This window comes from Mobula birostris, chromosome 3 (genome assembly GCF_030028105.1).
Source record: "Mobula birostris isolate sMobBir1 chromosome 3, sMobBir1.hap1, whole genome shotgun sequence".
NCBI classification, from domain to species: domain Eukaryota; kingdom Metazoa; phylum Chordata; class Chondrichthyes; order Myliobatiformes; family Myliobatidae; genus Mobula; species Mobula birostris.
In genome coordinates this window covers 168,570,117-168,590,111 of record NC_092372.1, presented here as the reverse complement: position 1 = coordinate 168,590,111, position 19,995 = coordinate 168,570,117, and the positions used below count along the sequence as shown (strand labels likewise).

The following is a 19,995-nucleotide window of genomic DNA, read 5'->3' as shown; positions in this document are numbered from 1 at the left end:
GACACAAGAGAAGGCCATGGAACGACATGTTGGAACAGGAATGGGAATTGGAATTAAAGTGTTTGGCCACCGGGTAGTTCCGCTTTTGGCAGCTGGAGCGGATGTGCTCCCCCAATTTTTGATGGGTCTCACCAATGTAGGAGACTGCATACAGAACACTGGACGCTATAGATTAGTGGTCCGCGCAGAAACGATATGATTTGGCGATATGAGTCAGCTGCACCTTTCCTCATTCTGTCACGCACTGTTGAACTTGAACACCCCTCCCCCCCACCGTCAGCCAGTCCGCAAGAATATCGTCAATATTAAACCGGTCCGCGGTGCGCAAAAGAAAGGTTGAGGACCCCTGCTATAGACCACCCCAGCAGATTCACACTGGACGCAATCAACCATCCCAGCAGATTTGCAGGTAAAGTGTTACATCACCTGAAAGGATTGTTTGGGGCCCTGCATGGAGGTGAAAGAGGAGGTGAATCCTGTAAACCTCTTTTGTACCCTTTCCAAAGCTTCCTCATCCTTCCTGTAATTTAGCAACCAGAAGTGCACACAGTACTCCAAGTTTGGCCTAAGCTAAGTTTTATGTAGCTGCAACATGATTTACTTTTGTACTCAATGTCTATAGAGGAGAATAAACAGTTGATATTTCAGGCTAAGATCTTTCATCAAAGTTCAAATTAAATTTATTATCAAAGTGCATATATGTCACCGTATGCAACCCTGAGGATTATTTTCTTGTGGGCACTCTCAATAAATAAAAGAAATACAACAGCATCACTGGGACACCGCACCCAACAGGACGGACAAACAACCAATGGTCAAAGGACAACAAACTGCAAATACGAAAGAGAAAGAAAACATTATAAATAAACAGTAACTATTGAGAACGTGAGAAGAAGAGCCCTTGAGAGTCTTTAGGTTGTGGGAATAGTTAAGTGATGGGTGAGTGAAGTTATCCTCACTGGTTCAAGAGCCTTGTGGTTGAGGGGTAATAACTGTTCCTGAATCTCTTGGTGTGGGTCTTGAGGCTCCTGTACCTTATTCCTGATGGCAACAGTAAGAAGAAACCATGACCGGGATGGTTGGATCTTTGTTGATTGATGCTGCATTTTTGCAACAGTGCCCTATGTAAATGTGCTCAATAGTAGGCAGGGATTGAGCTGTACCTATTATATTTTGTAGGATTTTCCATTCAAGGGCTTTGGTGTTTCCATACCAGGCTGTGATGCGAACAGTCAATATACTCTCCACCAAACACCTATAAAAGTTTGTCAGAGTTTTTGATTTCATGTTGAATCTTTGCAAACTCATAAAGTAGGGGCACTGCATGCTGGGTCCAGGACAGATTCTCCGAAATGATAACACTGAGGAATTTAAAGTTGCTGACCCTCACCATCTCTGAACCCTCAACGGCGACTGGTTCATGGACCTCTGGTTTCCTCTTCCTGAAGTCAATAATCAGCTCCTTGGTCTTGCTGACATTGAGCGAGAGGTTGTTGTTGTGGCACCTCTCAGCCAGGTTTCCAGTCACCCTCCTGTATGCTGATCCATCACCACCTTTGATTCAGCCAATAACAGTGGTGTTTTCCGCAAACTTAAATGTAGCACTGGAGCTGTGCTTAGCCTCACAGACTTGGGTATAAAGCAAGTAGAGCAGGGAGCTAAACACATAGTCTGGTGGTGCACCTGTGCTGATGGAGATTGTGGAAGAGATGTTGTTACCAATCTGAACTGACCGGGATCCGCAAGTAAAGAAATCAAAGACTCATCCTCATCAGGACTCATCATTCAGCATTCCTTCTATCAGAGTCTTGGCGTGAAATAACAACTGTTTGTTCAACTTCATAGATGCTGCCTGACCTGTCAAATTCCTCTAGCATTTTGTGTGTTCCAATCAAGTGTGCCACATGCCTTCTTTACCACTTATATGGACTTAGACCCCTGGATTCCTCTGTACATCTGTGTTGTTATATGGCCTACCACGTTCCCATTTCATTTGACCTTCCAAAGTGCAACACCTCCCACTTGCCTGGATTAAACTCAGATCTGCTAATTCTCTGCACATATCTATAAGACACCAACTGTATATTATGCAAATTTTGATAGTGAAGGAACGGCAATATATTTAGAAGTCAGTTCACTTGGAGGCTTGAGTGCCTATATCCCTTCAACCACTGCCCCAGGCAGTGTACATCACAGGTTTAGGAGGTGCTGTAATGCATTTCACAGATTGTATGTGGACCTTATAGTTCACCAGTGGTGAAGGTTGTAGCTATTTAAGGTAACGTCAGTTGTCAAGCAGGCTATTTTGTCTCAGATACCTTTGAGTTCTTAAATATTGCTGGGGCAGGGTCTGAGTGCAGGAAGCAGCACCAATACAGCTGTTAGTATACCAGTAAAAGAGTGGAGAAAGTAAAAAACATTTACCCACATATCACACAATTGAGCCCAATTGAACTGTGACTTTGATTTGGAGTAGAATTGAAAGAGAAGTTGTTTAATGTGAGAAGAAGTTCAGGCAGGTAAATGAGTGTATTACAGAGGGGATCTGTTTGGACCTATGCTCAAGGAAGGAGCAGAATGCCCTCAGAATCATCCTAGTGAATGACTGAAGCGTAGAGGAATTATAATCTATGGTAAAGATGGGCTAGTTGAGACTAGTGAATTGGAAATATGCAGAGTGGCAGAGGGCATCATTAGTGTTGTGGATGTAAGCAGAAATGAGCCAGGCCAGGAAAGAAAAGATTAGTGGAGAAAGAGCAGGCTGAAACAGTGGACCTGTTGGGATAGTTCTGCTTTTATATCTTGGGCAGGAGAAACTGTGAGACTACAAGGATGCAAGTTGTAGAGGGAATATTTCCTCAGGAAATGAAGACCATGACAACTTGGAGACCATGGTATGATGTTTGATAGTACAGTTATGGTCCGAGGGAGTTATGAGGAGGTACCTGCAAGTCAGAGGTCAGGTCACCCAACCACAGCAGCACATTCCTTGTTAGATGCATTTAATGACAATATCCAATGTACTGGAAGCCTGTATACCATAATTGTTCCATGAGATGGAGCAGAGATTAAGCAAGGCATAAAAATGAAGGGCTCAATGCCAGGTGTATTCAGTTTCTCAGCTCAATACGATTCCAAACCTCCAGTGGGTGTAAGGATGTTTATCTGCAGGCAGGAGCTCTGACCCCCAGCACTTCTTCAGCTTCTGCATTACAGTGTAGGGATACAGAAATTAAAACAACACTGAACAGGAGAGGATGGATAAGCATCAGTTCCCTAAGGAAGTGTCTTCCTATTGAAACTTCATCTTACACACTGCTTTTTTTTCCATTATCTCTCTATAGACTCGTAAGTATATGATACATCTGCACTTTCTTCAGTCAGATCAGGCTTGGTTTCAGAACTGTAAAGGCTGCAGACTAAATTTTGTCCTTGTGTTGCCAACAACCAATAGCATTAGCTTTGGTGTATGTAACATCCTTGCACAGAGGCTGGAACTACATATTAGCCATTGATTGTGCATCAGAAGGAATGAATGTACGTAATGTGCAACATTGACCCCTGCCTCTTTAGCTATCGCATGTACACTCACGATGGTAATATCATTTAACAATGATAAATTAAATTCAAGCAAAAATAAGGAAAGAAGAATAAAAATAAGAAAAATAACTTTTGATGAATGGTGAAGAACTGCTCTTAAGAAAAATTCCTTCCCAGCAATGATACAAATCAGTGTTGCCTTTGGATGTTGGCATTAGCATAGAAGAGCGTCATTCCCAATGCAGTAAATCAGAACTCATGGCCTTAGTATCCTCACAAGTCTAACAGTATGTTTCCACTTATTATTAGTTATGTATTCTGCTTTCCGTCAACATGGAATTGGCTTTCAACTCAAAGCATAAAGGTCGACTTCTAATTTCCAGTCATGAATGAACAGAAAAATGTGGTTATAAGCCAAAAGCTGTATGTTATTGTTTGAAGTTGTCCATATGTCCGCAAGAGAATATAATATATACACTGAGAACTCAATCAACTTTTGTATTTGGAAACTGAAGAATTAGGAAGATTTCTAGATTACTCACCATATGTAATCACCCTGTGTTTGACCAATTTAATTCAATAGGTTCAGGCCTCACTAGTAAAGAAATCTGAGGAAAGTTAAGCATATAGAGAATGGTTTAGTTTCCCGATACTTCTGTACAAAGGCCAGTACAATGACATTAAACAGGCCAACTCTTGACTTATAATTCAGAATGTAAGATTAGGTTCCTCACTTAATGAGACAATTAGAATAATTCTTACAAGGCTTTTGAAAAGTTAAAAATCCTAACATCCAATTAAAAGCTCAAATTTTACTCTTCCAGTTGAACCACCCCTCAAGCCTCATTGCTCATTATTGTAACGGTACTAACACAACTGAATTCCTTCCAGCCAGCAGAAGCAATGTCAAAAGTTATACAATCTAGTCTGACTTAGAGCAGTTACTGTGGGTAGATGGAAAAGCAAATCACTGTATACCTTTATTAGATTGAAAATATACCAAGTTATACACTAGTTTCAGAAGATATTTAGCCAGGTTCTATTTTCTCCTTACTCCACTTGAATCCACTAAAAATACATATATAGATTTCATTCTCAGCATGATTAAAGACATGGACGGTAAAATTGTGTAACTGTTTTGCTGTTTTGATTCAGATTTGTTACGTTCATATAGATCAGGATGCGATAAAGTTCCTTGCTCACACAGAGTAAGCAGTATACATTGTGATAGTGAACACAACAATAAATACAGTGACAAGCGTAAGAAAACAGAATGATGTAAAGATTGGAGTGAAATCTGAAGTAGTACACCAAAGAAATGCTAAAGTAACAGCACTGCAATAACCAAGAGGTAGCCAAATGCTAACTAGGTAGTAGGAAACTTAACGTTGCTTAAACTTATATGAAACAAGATTGGTTATTTTCCAATAAAGTAAAAGAAGTAAGAAAAAGGAACAGGAAAAGACCATTTATTCCCCCTGAAACTGCTGCTCCATTTTGCAAGATCTTAAATGATCTACTCTTGACCAAAGACTACCTTGCTGCTGTTTCTTCATATTCCCGGATTTACATGCAGTTTAAACGACTGTCAATCTGTGTCTTAAGTATATGTGATGTCTCTGCCTCCACAGTGCTTCATCTTCTTTGTAAAAATAAATCCTTCCCCTAAAAGGATGACTCAATATTACTCATTGTTTAAAAAGAAATTTCTTTATCCTAAAAGTATGCTCTATAGTTTCAGATACTCCCACCAGGGGAAGCATCCTCTCAACATCCATCCAGTTTATCTCTCTCACCATTTTATACACTCAGTGACCATTTATTTAGGCACTCCTGAACACTGCTTGTTAATGCAAATATCTAATCAGCTAATCATGCAGCAGCAACTCAATTCATACAGTAAAAGTGTGCTGTCATGGTAAAGAGGTTCAGTTGTTGTTCAGGTCAGACATCAGAATGGGGAAGAAGTATGATCTAAGTAACTTTGACCATGAAATGATTGTTGCTGTCAGATGGGGTAGATTGAGTAGCTTAGAAACTGTTGATAACCTGGGATTTCCACACATAACGATTTACAAAGAATGATGCAACAAAAAAAAGGACATCCACTGAGTAGCAGTTCTGTGGGCAGAAACACCTTGTTAATGAGAGAGGTCAGAGGAGAATGGCCAGACTGGTTAAAACAGTGGTGTGCAGAGGAGCATCTCTTAACACACAACACTTTGAACCTCAAGGTGGACGGGCTACAGCAGCAAAAGACCACACACATACACTCAGTGGCCATTTTACTCAGTATTTCCTGTATCTAGTAAAGTTACAACTCAGTGTATGTTTCAATAAGATTACTTCTCATTCTTTTAAACTCCTGTGTATATAGGACCAACTTATCCCCACTTTAGAAGTCAGCCTATGAATCTATTGAGTAAACATCTCTGGGTTGCCTCCATTGCAAGAATAGCCTACTTTAAATGAGGAGGCCAATACTCTATACACAGTACACCAGGTGCAGTCTTCCCAGCACTCTACAAAGCCCCATCAGAAACTCCCTACAATTATACTTAATGCTCCTCGCAAGAGTGACCAATTTCCTTTAACCCATGTAATTACATGTAAGTACCTTGAACTCTTGTTTCATGCACTAGTATTTCCAGATCACTTTGTTCTGCTACATTTTATAGTCTTACTCAATCTAATTAATAATCTGTTCTTTTATACTTCCTTCCAAAGCATATAATCTCATATTTTCCCACAGTATATTCCATCTGCCAAGTTCTTTTATAGTCAATTAGCTCACTGATATCCTTTTGCAGGCTCTTCTACTCACCTCACAACTTGGTAACCTATCTATACTTGTATCATCAGCAAATTTGGCTCTAGCATATTCAATTCTTTCATCAAAGTCACTAACACAGATAGAAAGCAGTTGAGGTCCCTTTGCAACCCCCTCTGCCCACTGTCCACCCACTCCCCCACCAGTTACTTCTGGTCAGCTTGGTTTTCTGATGGTTCGTCACTCCCCCATCCATGCCAATATACGACTCCAACGTCGTGTATTCTTGTGCAGTACTCTTTATATAGAATCTTACTGAATGCTTTACAGAAATTCAGACACCTTACATCCATCATGTTTTACGTCCTTAAAGACCTATAGCAAATTTGTAAATCACAATTTATCTTTCAAAACATAGGATTGTTTTATATTTTAACAAACGTACTACAGTTACCTCCTTAATAATGAATACCTGCATTTTCCAATAACATTTGATAATCTAACATGTTTACTATCTCCCTCTCTTGAATAATGTTGTTACATTTAAGGTTTTCTCAGTTTATGGAACTTCTTCAGAATCCATGCAACTTTTCATGAATTATGACTAATTTCTTTAAAGGGGCCATTTAAAAGTTCCTTCCTCCCTAAAGATATTGATTATCTGTGATCATTGCATGTTTGCCACGTCCCCTGTATGAAGACCAATCCAAAATAATTAGTTAGCATCTGTCTACTTTCTATTAATAGCCAAATTTCATCCTCTTAATCTCTTAATTTTAGCTAACGTCTTCTTTATTTTTAATATTCCTCTTAGACCATTTGTTATTGAGATGAAGGGAACTTTCATCATGCAGACCATGTGAATCCTTTAAGTCCCTTACTCCTGAGGACTTTGGAGTCTTGATTATTGAATTCATTCAAATCAAAGAGTGATTGATTTCTGAAAATTCAGGGAATCAAGTGATTTGGAAATAGTGCAGGAAAATGATGATTAAGTTAAAAATGAAAACATAATCTCAATAAAAAACGGAACAGGGAGAGAGACCCAAATGGCTGCCTTCTGTTCCTATTTTTTTTCTTTTCAAATCTTTTTATTATTATTATCCAAAATTAACAAGAGTACATCGAAGTAGGTAACACTTACAATATCTCAAGAGAAAAAAAAACATTGTTTTAAAGATTGAAAAAATTTTGGTGACAAAAAAAAAGAGAAAAAAAACCCTACTAAAGTAAAGAAAAGTGAGGGGCGAAAAAACCCATTAGGTGTTCAACCCCGGAGCCATGCATCACACAAAAAGCTTCTAAGGATAAGCATCAAACCACCAGCAAGAAAAAACAGAGTACCAAAAATTTACAGTTAGATCGTGGAGACAATCTGTCAATTAACTCAAATGATAGTAACGAGCAAATGAACCCCATCTTTTCTCAAAATCAAACATAGGTTCAAAGGTTTGACTTCTAATTTTCTTGAAGTTAAGACATGGCATCACTTGAGAGAAGCATTGTGACAAAATGGGAGCTGACGTATCCTTCCACTTCAACAAAATGGCCCTCCTAGCTATCAATGTAACAAATGCAATAACATGTTGGTCAGACAAAGAGATACCGCAGATATTTTGAGCTAAAGTTGCTAATTTACATTTATACCCTGTGATGAAGCATTCTTTACAAACTTGGCTCCAGTTCCGTAATTTTTTTAATCTTAAAAAATTTAAACTTTGTAGTTTAATTTATCGAAATTACTTTTTTAAGCCTTCTTTGAGTGATACAATTTTTTTACTCTGGAAAAATAAAGGTATTAATTCTTTTTTGGATTTATTTAAAGACGATAGACTGATGTCTTTTGAACGATTAGTTGATAAATATTCTCTTTCATGCTCACTTTTTACAATACCTTCAAGTTAGACATATCTTACAAAAATATTTAAGTAATTTTCCTTACATATTGGATGCCGACCTGTTAGACACTATTACAAGTATGAACCCTTTGATGAAGGGTTCCATTGGAAGAATTTATAATTTACTATTACAATGGGATTAGCATCCTTTATTTAAGATTAAACAAGTTTGGGATAAGGAACTTAGTTTGACTTTTATGACGGAGGACTGGACGCGGATTCTGAAGTTGGTTAACTGTTCTTCAATCTGTGCTAGTCATTCACTGATTCAATTTAAAATTGTACATCGTTATTATTTGACAAAGGAGAGATTGTCTAAAATGTTTCCTAATATTGATAGTTATTACGATAGATGTAAAACTGAGACAGCTACACTGACACACGTGGTTTGGTCTTGTTCTATACTGGAACAGTTCTGGAAGTCAGTTTTTTCTACAAGTTCTAAAGCACTTAAAATTAATTTGCAACCTAACAAATTAACTGTGCTTTTTGGAATAATTCCCCTGTTCCTATTTCTTATGTTCTTATAATTATGTTAGCTGTTCTTTCCCTGATACAAAAAAAAAGTCTCAACACTGAATACAAACTGAACTTTGCAGTTTCTTAATTGGTGGTGCATCCTTTTTTAGAATCTTTCTTTCTCACTGAATTGAAACTTTTTTCGTATTTATGAAATATTATCTTATAGTCTGTCTGCCACTACTAATCCAGCACCTTACTCAATTTTCCTGTTTCACTTTTGACAACTATATTCTCATATCATTCTAATTAACATTATTTAAGCTTAGTGCACTAGACTCACATTTTTCACCCTCAAGCTGAAATTGAAATTTTACCACGCTATGATTACTCATTTCCTGGGGATCCTTTACTGTAAGATCATTTATCTATCCTGTTCTCTGGATAGTTCTTAAATGTGTTGCTCTAAGAAACTATTACAAATCTGCTCTGAGCACTTGTCCTTGGTACTATATTTACCCATTTGATTTGTTCAGTCTAACTGATGATTAATATCATTATGATAAATGGAGCACCTTCCCTACAAATCTCGTTGTTTCTTGACTGATATTCTTTCCCATAATTTAGCTACTGTTAAAGAACACATGTATTTGTACCATTGAGATCGTGGCCTTAGTATTTCCTCTTTTTATCCAAATTGATTCTACTTCTTGAGATTCTGTGCCAAGAGCATTCGTCAACATCGCTATGGTCTCGTTATTGACATTACTCCATTACCTTTCCTTTATAACTAAACTAGAGGATCTGTTCTGGGACCAGAATGTAAGTACCATTGCAAAGAAGGCACAACTACAGCTCTACCTTCTTAGAATTTTGTGCAGATTCAACATGTTATCTAAAACCTTGACATTCTTCAGTAGGTGCACAGTGGAGAGTATCGTGACTGTATCACAGCCTCTTTTCTAACTCCCTAACGTCTATCTATAGGACCTCATCCCAACTATCTCACTGATAATGACATGGCCCATGACCTGTAGTTGTTCACTCTCCCTCTGCTCTACATCCATACAGTGCTCCCCTTTGGAACCAGGGACGATGAATGTTATTACAGAATCGTGTGCATCTTATTTTTTACTTAATGATTTTTGTAATACAGGTGGCCCCCGTTTTCAGAACGTTCACTTTACAACACCTCGCTGTTACGAAATACCTACATTAGTTACCCGTTTTCGCTAACAAGGTGTTTCAACTGTGACGAAAAAAGGTAGCACGCGCCTGAACAGCCAAGCTCCTCCCCCGGAACTGCATTCTAGCCACCACTGCTTAAACACGTGCTTTATCTTGATTTATTTTGTGCATCCATTAGCAAGATGAGTTCTAAGGTATCGGAAAAGCCTAAAAGAGCTCGTAAGGGTGTTACACTTAGCATAAAACTAGACATAATTAAGCATTTCGATCGTGGTGAACGAAGTAAGGACATTGTCCGCGCGTTGAACATGTCTGCGTCCACCATTTGCACTATTTATACGCAGAGAGAAATGGCGTTTGGTTATTCATATAAGCAAGTGCTTAACTGTGACAAAACTGCAATTTATTGGAAAAAGTTGCCGAGCAAGACATTTATTTCGATAGAAGAAAAGCAGGCTAAGGGACACAAGGCCTTGAAGGACAGGTTTACCCTAATGCCTATTATTAACGCCACTGGTGATGCTGCCCTTAAGCCTCTACTAGTGTACCATTCAAAAAATCCGAGGGTACTTAAAGGCGTTGATAAGAAAACACTTCCTATTGTGTTCCATTCACATCCACGTGGTTGGAATACCCAAATGCTTTTTTCTGAGTACATGAGTGGATACGTTTGTCCTTTTGTTGAAAAATACTGTAGAGAAAGTGACCTCGATAATAGGTGTCTTGTGATTGTGGATAATTCTGCTGCTCATCCACCTGGCATTACTGAGTGTGGTGGTAACATTCATGTTGCGTTCTTACCGCCGAATACAACATCGTTGCTGCAACCGTGCGACCAAGGCCTAATAGCCACAATTAAGGCTTACTATACGCAAAATGTGATGCATTTTATTGTAAGTACCATTGACAGAGAGGGCAACTCTGAAGTGTCTTTGCGAGAGATCTGGAAAGAATACAATATAAAACTGGCAATCGCCAACATTGGAGATGCTCTCGATAGGCTAACAGTCTCAATGAGAAATGGCGTTTGGAGGAAACTGTGTCCCGAAGCAGTGAACAATTTTAAAGGCTTCAAACCATCAACAGTAAATACGGCAATAGTGAGTTTGGCTATTGTACATACATTATTTCCACTTTATATAGGCTGTGTATTTTGATGCGTTATTTGGTATGATTTGGCAGCTTCATAGCTTAAAGGTTACTGGAGAGAGTGCTTCTGCCGAGAGTGCTGCCGTGAGATTTTTGCTGCGCTAGACAGTGCTGAAAAGTATTTCTACTTTATATAGGCTGTGTGTTTATCATATCATTCCTGCTTTTACTATATGTTACTGTTATTTTAGGTTTTATGTGTTATTTGGCATGATTTTGTAGGGTATTTTTTGGGTCTGGGAACGCTCAAAAATTTTTCCCATATAAATAAATGGTAATTCCTTATTCACTTTACGACATTACGGCTTACAAACCATTTCATAGGAACGCTCTATCTTTGGATAGCTGGGGAAACCTGTACCGACATTTTGGACTTTATAGATAAATATTTCGGGACTCAGAACTTAGAGAATTCTTGTGTGAATGTATATTTTTGGTTGCAGTTTGATGTTTTTCTCCCCCCTTGGTGTTTTCATTGCAGTGTTTTCTCTGATTCGATTTTCCACTTCAGATGAAGGTTTAATGTGATTAGAGTCATCAAGTCACAGAAAAGTATAGCACAGAAACTGGTCTTTCTGTCCAACTAGACAGTGCCGAACTACTTCAGCTGCCTACTCTGTCAATCTGCACCCAGACCATAGCCCTCCATACCCCGACCATCCACGTACCTATCCAAACTTCTCATAAGCATTGAAGTTGAGCTGCCATGCACCACTTGTGCTGGCAGCTCATTACACACTCTCACGACCCTCTGAGTGAAGAAGTTTTCCCTCATGTTCCCCTAAAACTTTTCACCTTTAACCCATGACCTCTGGTTGTAGTCGGACCCAACCTTAGTGGAAAAAGCCTGTTTGCATTTACCCTATCTAAACCCCTCATAATTTTGTATACCTCTATCAAAGCTTTCTCAATCTTTTATGTTCCAAGGAGTAGTGTTAACCTATTCAATCTTTCCTTATAATTCAGGTCCTCCAGTTCCAGCAACTTCCTTGTAAATTTTCTCTTACTCTTTCAACCTTATTTACTTTTTTCCTCTCGATACGTGACCAAAACTGCACGCAACACTCCAAATTAGGCCTCACCAACATTTTATACAACTTCAACATCCATCTCCTGTACTCAATACTTTGAGTTATGAAGGGCAATGTACCAAAAGCTTTCTTTATGACATTATCTACCTGTGCTGCCACTTTCAATTAATTATGGACCTGTATTCCCAGATCCCTCTGTTCTACCAACTTCCTCAGTGCCCTACCGTTCACTGTGTAAGAACTATTCTGGTTGGTCCTACCAAAGTGCAACACCTCACGCTTGTCTGCATTAAATTCCATCTCGCATCTTTCAGACTATTTTCCAGCTTTTGCAGATCCCTCTACAAGCTCTGATAGTTTTCTTCACTGTCTACTACAACCCCAAATTCGGGGTCATCCGCAAATTTGCTGATCCAGTTAATCAGTATATCATCCAGATCATTGATATAGATGACAAATAACAGCACTGATCCTCGTGGCATTCCACTAGTCACAGGCCTCCAGTCAGAAAGGCAACCATCTACTACCATTCTCTGGCTTCTCCCACAAAGCCAGTGTCTAATCCAATTTACTACCTCATCTTGAATGCCAAGCGACTGACCTTCTTGACCATCCTCCTATATAGGTCCTTGTCAAATGCCTTGCTAAGTATACAACATCTGCTGCCTTGCCTTCATCAACTTTCCTGGTAACTTCCTCATAAAACTCTATAAGGTTGGTTAGACACGACCTACCATACACAAAGCCATGCTGACTATCGCTAATCAGTCCATGTCTATCCAAATGCTCATATGTTCGGTTCCTTAGAATACCTTCCAATACCTACGGATGCTAGGCTCACCAGCCTATAATTTTCTGGTTTAGTTTTAGAGTTTTTCTTAAATGGCAGAATAACATTAGCTATCCTCCAATCCTCCAGTATCTCACCTATCGCTAAGGATGATTTAAATATCTCTGCTAGGGTCCCTGCAATTTCTGCACTTGCCTCGCACTGGGTCCGAAAGAACACCTTGTCACAGCCTGGGAATTTATTCACCCTAATTTGCCTCAAGTCAGCAAACAACTCCTCCTCTGCAATCTGTATAGGGTCTCTGACTTCAATGCTGCTTTGCCTCACTTCAATAGACTTTGTGTCCATCTCCTGAGTAAATACAGATACAAAAAAATGCATTTAAGATCTCCCTCATCTCTTTTGACTCCACGCACAGATTACCATTCTGATCTTCCAGAGGACCAGTTTTGTCCTTCACAATCCTTTTGCACTTTACATATCTGTAGAAGCCCTTAGGATTTTCCTTCACCTTATCTTCTAGGGTAACTTCATGCCTTCTTTTTAGCCCTCTTGATTTCTTTCTTAAGTGTTCTCTTGCATTTCTTATACTCCATAAGTATTTCATTCGTTCCTTTCTGCCTATACCTACTATGCACCTCCTTTTTTTCTTAACCATTGCCTCAATATCTCTTGAAAACCAGGGTTTCCTAAACTTGTTCTCTTTATCTTTTGACAGACACATATAAGCTTTGTACTCTTGAAATTTCACTTTTGAAGACCTCCCACTTAACAAGTACACCTTTGCCAGAAAACAGCCTGTCACAATCCACTCTTGCCAGATCCTTTCTGATACCATCAAAATTGGCCTTTCTTCAATTTAGAATCTCAACCCACGGTCCAGATCAACACGCACAAAATGCTGGAGGAACTCAGCAGGCTAGGCAGCATAGATGGAAAAAAAGTGCAGTCAACCTTTCAGGCCAATAGATGTTGCCTGGCCTCCTGAGTTCCCCCAGCATCTGCAGATTTTCTCTTGTCTGCGGTCCTGATCTATCTTTTTCCATATGTACTTGGAAGCTAATGATATTGTGATCAGGAGATGCAAAGTGTTCCCCAACACAAATTTCTGTCTCCTGACCTATTTCATTCCCTAATAGCAGATCAATTGTCGCACACTCTCTCACTGGGACTTCTACGTATTGATGAAGGACACTTTCCCGAACACATCTGACAAACTCTCTCCCATCTAGTCCTTTTACAGTATGGGAGTCCCAGCCAATATATGGAAAGTTAAAATTGTCAACTACAACAACCTTATATTTGTTGTAAAAGTCTTCAACCTGCGGACTGTTGCCCTATTAACGCAGTCATAACTTTCTTATTCCTCAGTTCCACTCATAAAACCTCCGTCCTGATTGAGCACTGCCATGACCTTTCCCCTGATGAGTAACACCACCCCTTCTCCTTTAATCCTCCCGCTCTGTTGTGTCTAAAACAACGGAACCCCAGAATATTGAGCTGTCGGTCCTGCCCCTCCTGCAATCAAGTCTTACTAATGATCACAATATAATAATTCCACTTATTGATCCATGCCCAGAGTTCACCTGCCTTTCCTACATTACTTCTTGCATTGAAATATACACAGTTCAGGACATTAGTCACACGGTGCTCAACCTTTTGATTCCTGACTTTGAGGTCTTAACAACATTTGTCTCCACAACCTCTCCACTATCTGTTCTGGGTCTCTTGTTCACATCCACCTGCAATTCTAGTTTAACCCCTTCCCTCCCACCAACAAGCAGCACTAGCAAATCTTCCTGCTAGGATATTAGTCCCCCTCCCCCTCCAATTCAGGTAAAAACCATCTCTTCTATGCAGGTCCCACCTTCCCTAGAAAAGAGCCCAATGATCCAAAAATCTGATGCCCTCTCTCCTATACCAACTCCTTAGCCATGTGCTGAACTGTGTAATCATCCTATTTCTGGCCTCACTAGTATGTGGCATGGGTAGCAATTCTGAGATCACAACCCTGGAATTCGTACCCTTTAACTTAGCACCTAACTCCCTGAATTCACTTTGCAAAACCTCATCACTCTTCCTACTTATATCATTGGTACCTACCTGGGCCATGACCTCTGGCCCCTCACCTTCCCATTTAAGAACGCTAAGGACTCGATCCAGGATGTCCTGGACCCTGGCACCGGTGAGGCAACATACCACTTCCATTCTGAATCACAGAGGTAGACTCAGTGCCTGAGACCCGGCCACTGTGACTTTATTCTGTTAGGTCATTTCACCCCACCCCCGGCAGTATCCAAAGTGATATACCTGTTGTTGAGGAGGATGGGCACAGGGGTACTCTGCATTGGTTGTTTAACCCCTTTCCACTTCCTGACTGTCACCCAGTTTCTTGTGCCCTGCACCTTGGGTGTAACTATCTCTCTAAGTGTCTTGTCTATCACCTCCTCAGCTCCCCAATGATCTGGAGTTCATCCAGCTCCAGCTCCAACTCCTTAACAGGGATTGTTAGAAGCTATAGCTGGATGCACTTCTCACACTTGTAGTCATCAGGAACACTGGAGGTCTCCTTGCCTTCCCACATCCCGCAGGAGAAGCATTCAACTAAACAGCCTGGCATCAACTATCCTGTCTGACATCCCTACTGTTCTAACTGTGCAAATCTAAAGAAGGAAAACAATAAATAAACTGGGAAAGTGTCTACCTATAGCTTTTTCACTTCCTCTCACTCAAGCCTCTCCTTGCTGAAGCCTTAAAAAGCTAAAGCCTCAAAATCTCCACTCTAACACCATCCACTCTAGCAATAGCCAATTAAGGAAACTTTGATTGATTAAGAAATCTTTTCTGCAGATCATTTGTTTCAGTCAACCAGTGGTTTCATTTCTATGTGTATGTTTACAAGATAGCTTTACAAAAATTAATCCTCCCTTGGCAACATTATGCATAATGGTAGCTGCGCATTCTACATTGCTTCTGAAATTTGATTTTATTCACCTAAATGGAACTGCATTGCAGGTTTAGTACTACTGACTTGTGTTGAATATCTTGGCGAGCATGTTTTTCTGCTAACGGTAGATATGTTATACAACTCCTGAGATTGCTCTTCTTTCCAAAGGACCACAAACAACCTTGTCACTGATGATGTTAAAATATCACATTTCTCCTTTCTTCAATAAAGGTAGCATTTGCTACTGCCAGCAAAGTGTCAAAATACAGACAGATGAAATATATTTGCTATATTAGCAATTTAAGCACGAGCAGCATGAGTGACATTCTTGTCACAAAAGCTTCTTAGGCCAAGTTCTCCTCTTCATACATCTTCCAAAGCTCCCTGGCAGCCAAACCCCTCTCCTATAGTTATGCCTACAGCTATCAGCTGAATTTAGATACTATTTTATCAATCCATCCTATTAAACATGCTTTACAAGTCAAGCTTTCAAAATGATTGAGCATTTTAACAAACTATCTTGTTAATCTTTCCTACTGTCTGCCAAGCAAAATGTATGTAGGAATCACCACATCTACATGGGTAGAAGTCACCACATCACCGTGTCTAGCTACCCACCAAATCAGCCTCCAGATGAATGTGTCCAACAATCATACCTTTTCTTACTAAATATGTTTGTTGTTCAGTCGTTAAGTTGAGCCCAATTCTTCGTGACCTCATGGACCATAGGGTTCATAGTAGATTGCCAGGCCTTTCTTCTGCACAGATACTGCTGCTGCCTAGATTGGGACCCACCTGGGTTTGAACTGAGGACCCATCTGCCTTGAAGTCCAGTGCTGATGCCACTACACCACCAGCCAGCACACTAAATACATATGTTTAGGGAATTACATATTTTCTTGTCAGTCAGCCAGCTATTTTCTCCTGCCATGTACCTGCGCTGCCCATTCTAGCATCTGTCACCAATCACAGTCAGCAAATCCTCCCACCAGTTTAGAGGAGAAATGACAGAGATAGTGATAGGAGTATGGTTTTGGTAAGAAGTGGAGTGGGTGGTGGACAGGAAGTCAAGAAATAAAAACAGAATATGCTGGAAATCTCAGCAAGCCAGACAGCATCAGACCTGATAAAGGATCTTGGAAATGAATGTAAATTAATTTCTCTTTCCACAGATGTTGCTACCTTTTTGCATCTGCAAACCATAAAAGTAGCTTACAAAAATTTGCTCCAGTTAGCCACGATCTGAAATTTAAAAAGGGTAAAAGAAATAGCAGATGAAGTTGGAGAGAGAATTAGAAAAAAGCTATAAAAGTGGGAAAACAAAGAACGTATGAAAGCAGAAGTAGGAAGACAGTGAAAATCAGCAAAAGAGAGCAAGTATATTCTCAGATATCTGTTGATGCACAACATATTTGACAAATAATAGTGTATAAACACATCAGTATTGAATTAATCTGATAATATTCTAGAATCTACATCATGTAGATATGATAATATTAAAATATTAATGTATTCTTTCTCAGTAATATCAATTCTAATTAATAAAACTAAATGAAAATTTTACATGGAACAATCCTTCTTTAAAAAAAAACTTCATGCCATTTTTCATGTACATTAATTGTCACAGCGATGTTATGCACCAGAAATATTTTGTGATGCATTTAAAATGATCATCGTTATTTAAGTTTCTACACATATCTACTACTGTTAATAATATATTACTTCAGAGTAGATCCTGGTCTGTATGAATGAAATCTTTGGTTTGTACAGCAGAGGGCAGCTCTCTAAAGTAAAATTATAAAGAAGTAAGATTTGCTGCTGAGTTATAAGTCGGTAAGACATCAGAGTAGAATTAGGCTATTCAGCCTCTTGTCTGCCCCGCTATCCAGTCATGGCTGATTTATATTTCCTCTCATGCCCACTTTCCTGACTGTAATCTTTGACATTGTTACTCCTTCTAAACTATCTCTTATTTTTTTATTCTGGTAACTTCAGTAACCTATCCTGCATTCTCCTTCCATTTAATTTTATCCTCACTGTTCCAAGCTGTTAAACCCATCCCGCTACCATTTAGTCTAAGCCCTATCATGGCCCTAGTTATGCGATTCACCAGGACCACATTCCAGCATGGTTCCATGATACGATGTTATGGTACAATAAATAACCCTCCTCTTCTAAATGGAGAACTTCCTCTCAACTTAGCTCATTCTAGGAAGTAAACTATGGAGTAATGTTAAAAGACCTAGAAATGCAGTTTTTTTTAAAAAATCAAAAACAATTTCTCACAATGCAGAATGATATTGTGTAGAAACTTATTTTCAATAAGTTTTCATGATAGAAAACAGATTAAACTACTTATGGCAACTAAATATAAATTTACATTAATTGATAGATAGATAGATTTCCATGACCAAATTGGATTCAGAATCAAGAATCTAATGGCTCACAGGCTGAATGCACCTTACAGCTATTGCATATAACTATTGTAATGATGTTGACATAGCCAATGGCATTTAGTGTCCACTCTAGGGTTCCTGATAGAAAAATTAAAAACTATTGTTAAAAGCCCTCTGCGTCAACTTGGATATGTGAGAGTAGCAGAATTGTTGATTAAGTTGTTGACCTTTCCTTTCACAACTGTGGTCAGGCACAAGATGTATTTCTATATTAGCATAGTTTGGCTAGCATACGAGCTGTTGTGCACATGGCACTAGCCATGTAGTCTCATTGTTGAAAAGGACTGGTAACCTTTGGTATGCACAATGTACTCAACTGTTTAGTGAATCTAATTGACTAGTTAATAATGCAAACTTTAGGATTATGTCTTGTTAAATCATCTATTTATTGATTTTGGAATAAGCAGGGCTTTATTATGCTTGAGGTGAGTTCATAGTCAAGTGATAAATTATCCCCAAGTAATTTTATTTAATAGTGACTTTCTATATATCCTAGTTTTGTTTTGAACAGATCAAAGAGTTAAACCACAATAAAAGCATTTTCACATCTCAGTGGCTTATTAAATTGTCCATGGAACATTAAATATAAGATCTGATTAAAGATCCAAGCAATAATGTTTATAAATTCTTTTTCTAAATCAGAGATACTCATCAGATCCTTGATTTGGTAAATCTTGAAACCAGAAACATCCATGTTTAATTGTTAATAGAAACTGATTATGCAACTGATTCTGGTGTGATAAGAGTGAACCATTATTGTTGTTTTGAAGATTTATAAACATTCACCTTCTATATTTCAGGAAGATGAATTGGAGACCCAAGTGTCATTTCTGCAAGGACAACTGAATGACCTTGAGGCAATGTGCAAATTCTGTGCCAAGATGATGAATACACATATATGTAAGTATTGGTGGTATTGTCATTGGAGAAGGTAAATCCTATGGGTGCATATGATATCTTTATGAGCTAAGTGAGACAGGGACTGATTAGGGTTAGTCAACATGGCTTTGTGCTTGGGAGGTCATGTTGAGCCAATTTTATAGAGTTCTTCAGGTAGGTTACCCAGGAAGGTTGCTGAAGGAAAGGCAGTGGATGCTGTCTACATGGACTTTAGCAACAACATTAACATGGTCCAGTATGGGAGGTTCAGTCCCTTGGCATTCCAGATGAGGTAGTTATCTGGATTTGACACTGGCTTTACGGAGAAGCTAGAGAGCAGTAGTAGATGGTTGCCCCTCCTACTAGAAGCTATGACTAGTAGGGATCGGTGCTGGGTCCATTCTTCTTTGTCATCTATATCAACAATTTGGATGATACTGTGGTAAATGTGACTGTTTACTCTTTTCCATAGATGCTGCCTGACCTGAATTCCTCCAGCATTTAGTGTTAGAACATTTGGAAATCATTTCAGATGGTAAAATAAAATTAATCAGTACTTAGAAAGGACATTTTCTAATCATTAAGCGGGCTGAGATTTCTCATTGAAAATTAATGAGTTTCAGATCTCTTGCCAGATCCAACCTTATCATAATGCTCAAGCAGAAGTGACGATTGTAACTAATGCATGTCTGCACACATTGTGATTCATATAGAAGACCATCAGGCAAGGCAGCAGAATTAGGCTATTTAGCCCATTGAGTATGCTCTGCCATTCCATCATGGCTGATTTATTATTCCTCTTGACCCCCATTCTCATGCTTTCTTACTATAACCTTTGATGCTCTAACTAATCAAGAACCTATCTGTTTGAGGCCTCTGTTGGTCAGA

At 39.0% G+C, this 19,995-nt stretch overlaps 1 protein-coding gene across 3 annotated transcripts in view; it reads left to right on the top strand.

The window, feature by feature from the left end:
• Nucleotides 1–19,995, top strand: part of tbc1d5 (TBC1 domain family, member 5) — a 482,783-nt gene that overhangs the window by 417,054 nt on the left and 45,734 nt on the right. For all 3 annotated transcript variants that reach the window (XM_072253653.1, XM_072253652.1, XM_072253654.1), the window contains one exon: nt 19,029–19,128. In XM_072253653.1, the coding sequence (XP_072109754.1) occupies nt 19,029–19,128 (100 nt within the window). The remainder of the gene's footprint in view (nt 1–19,028; nt 19,129–19,995) is intronic.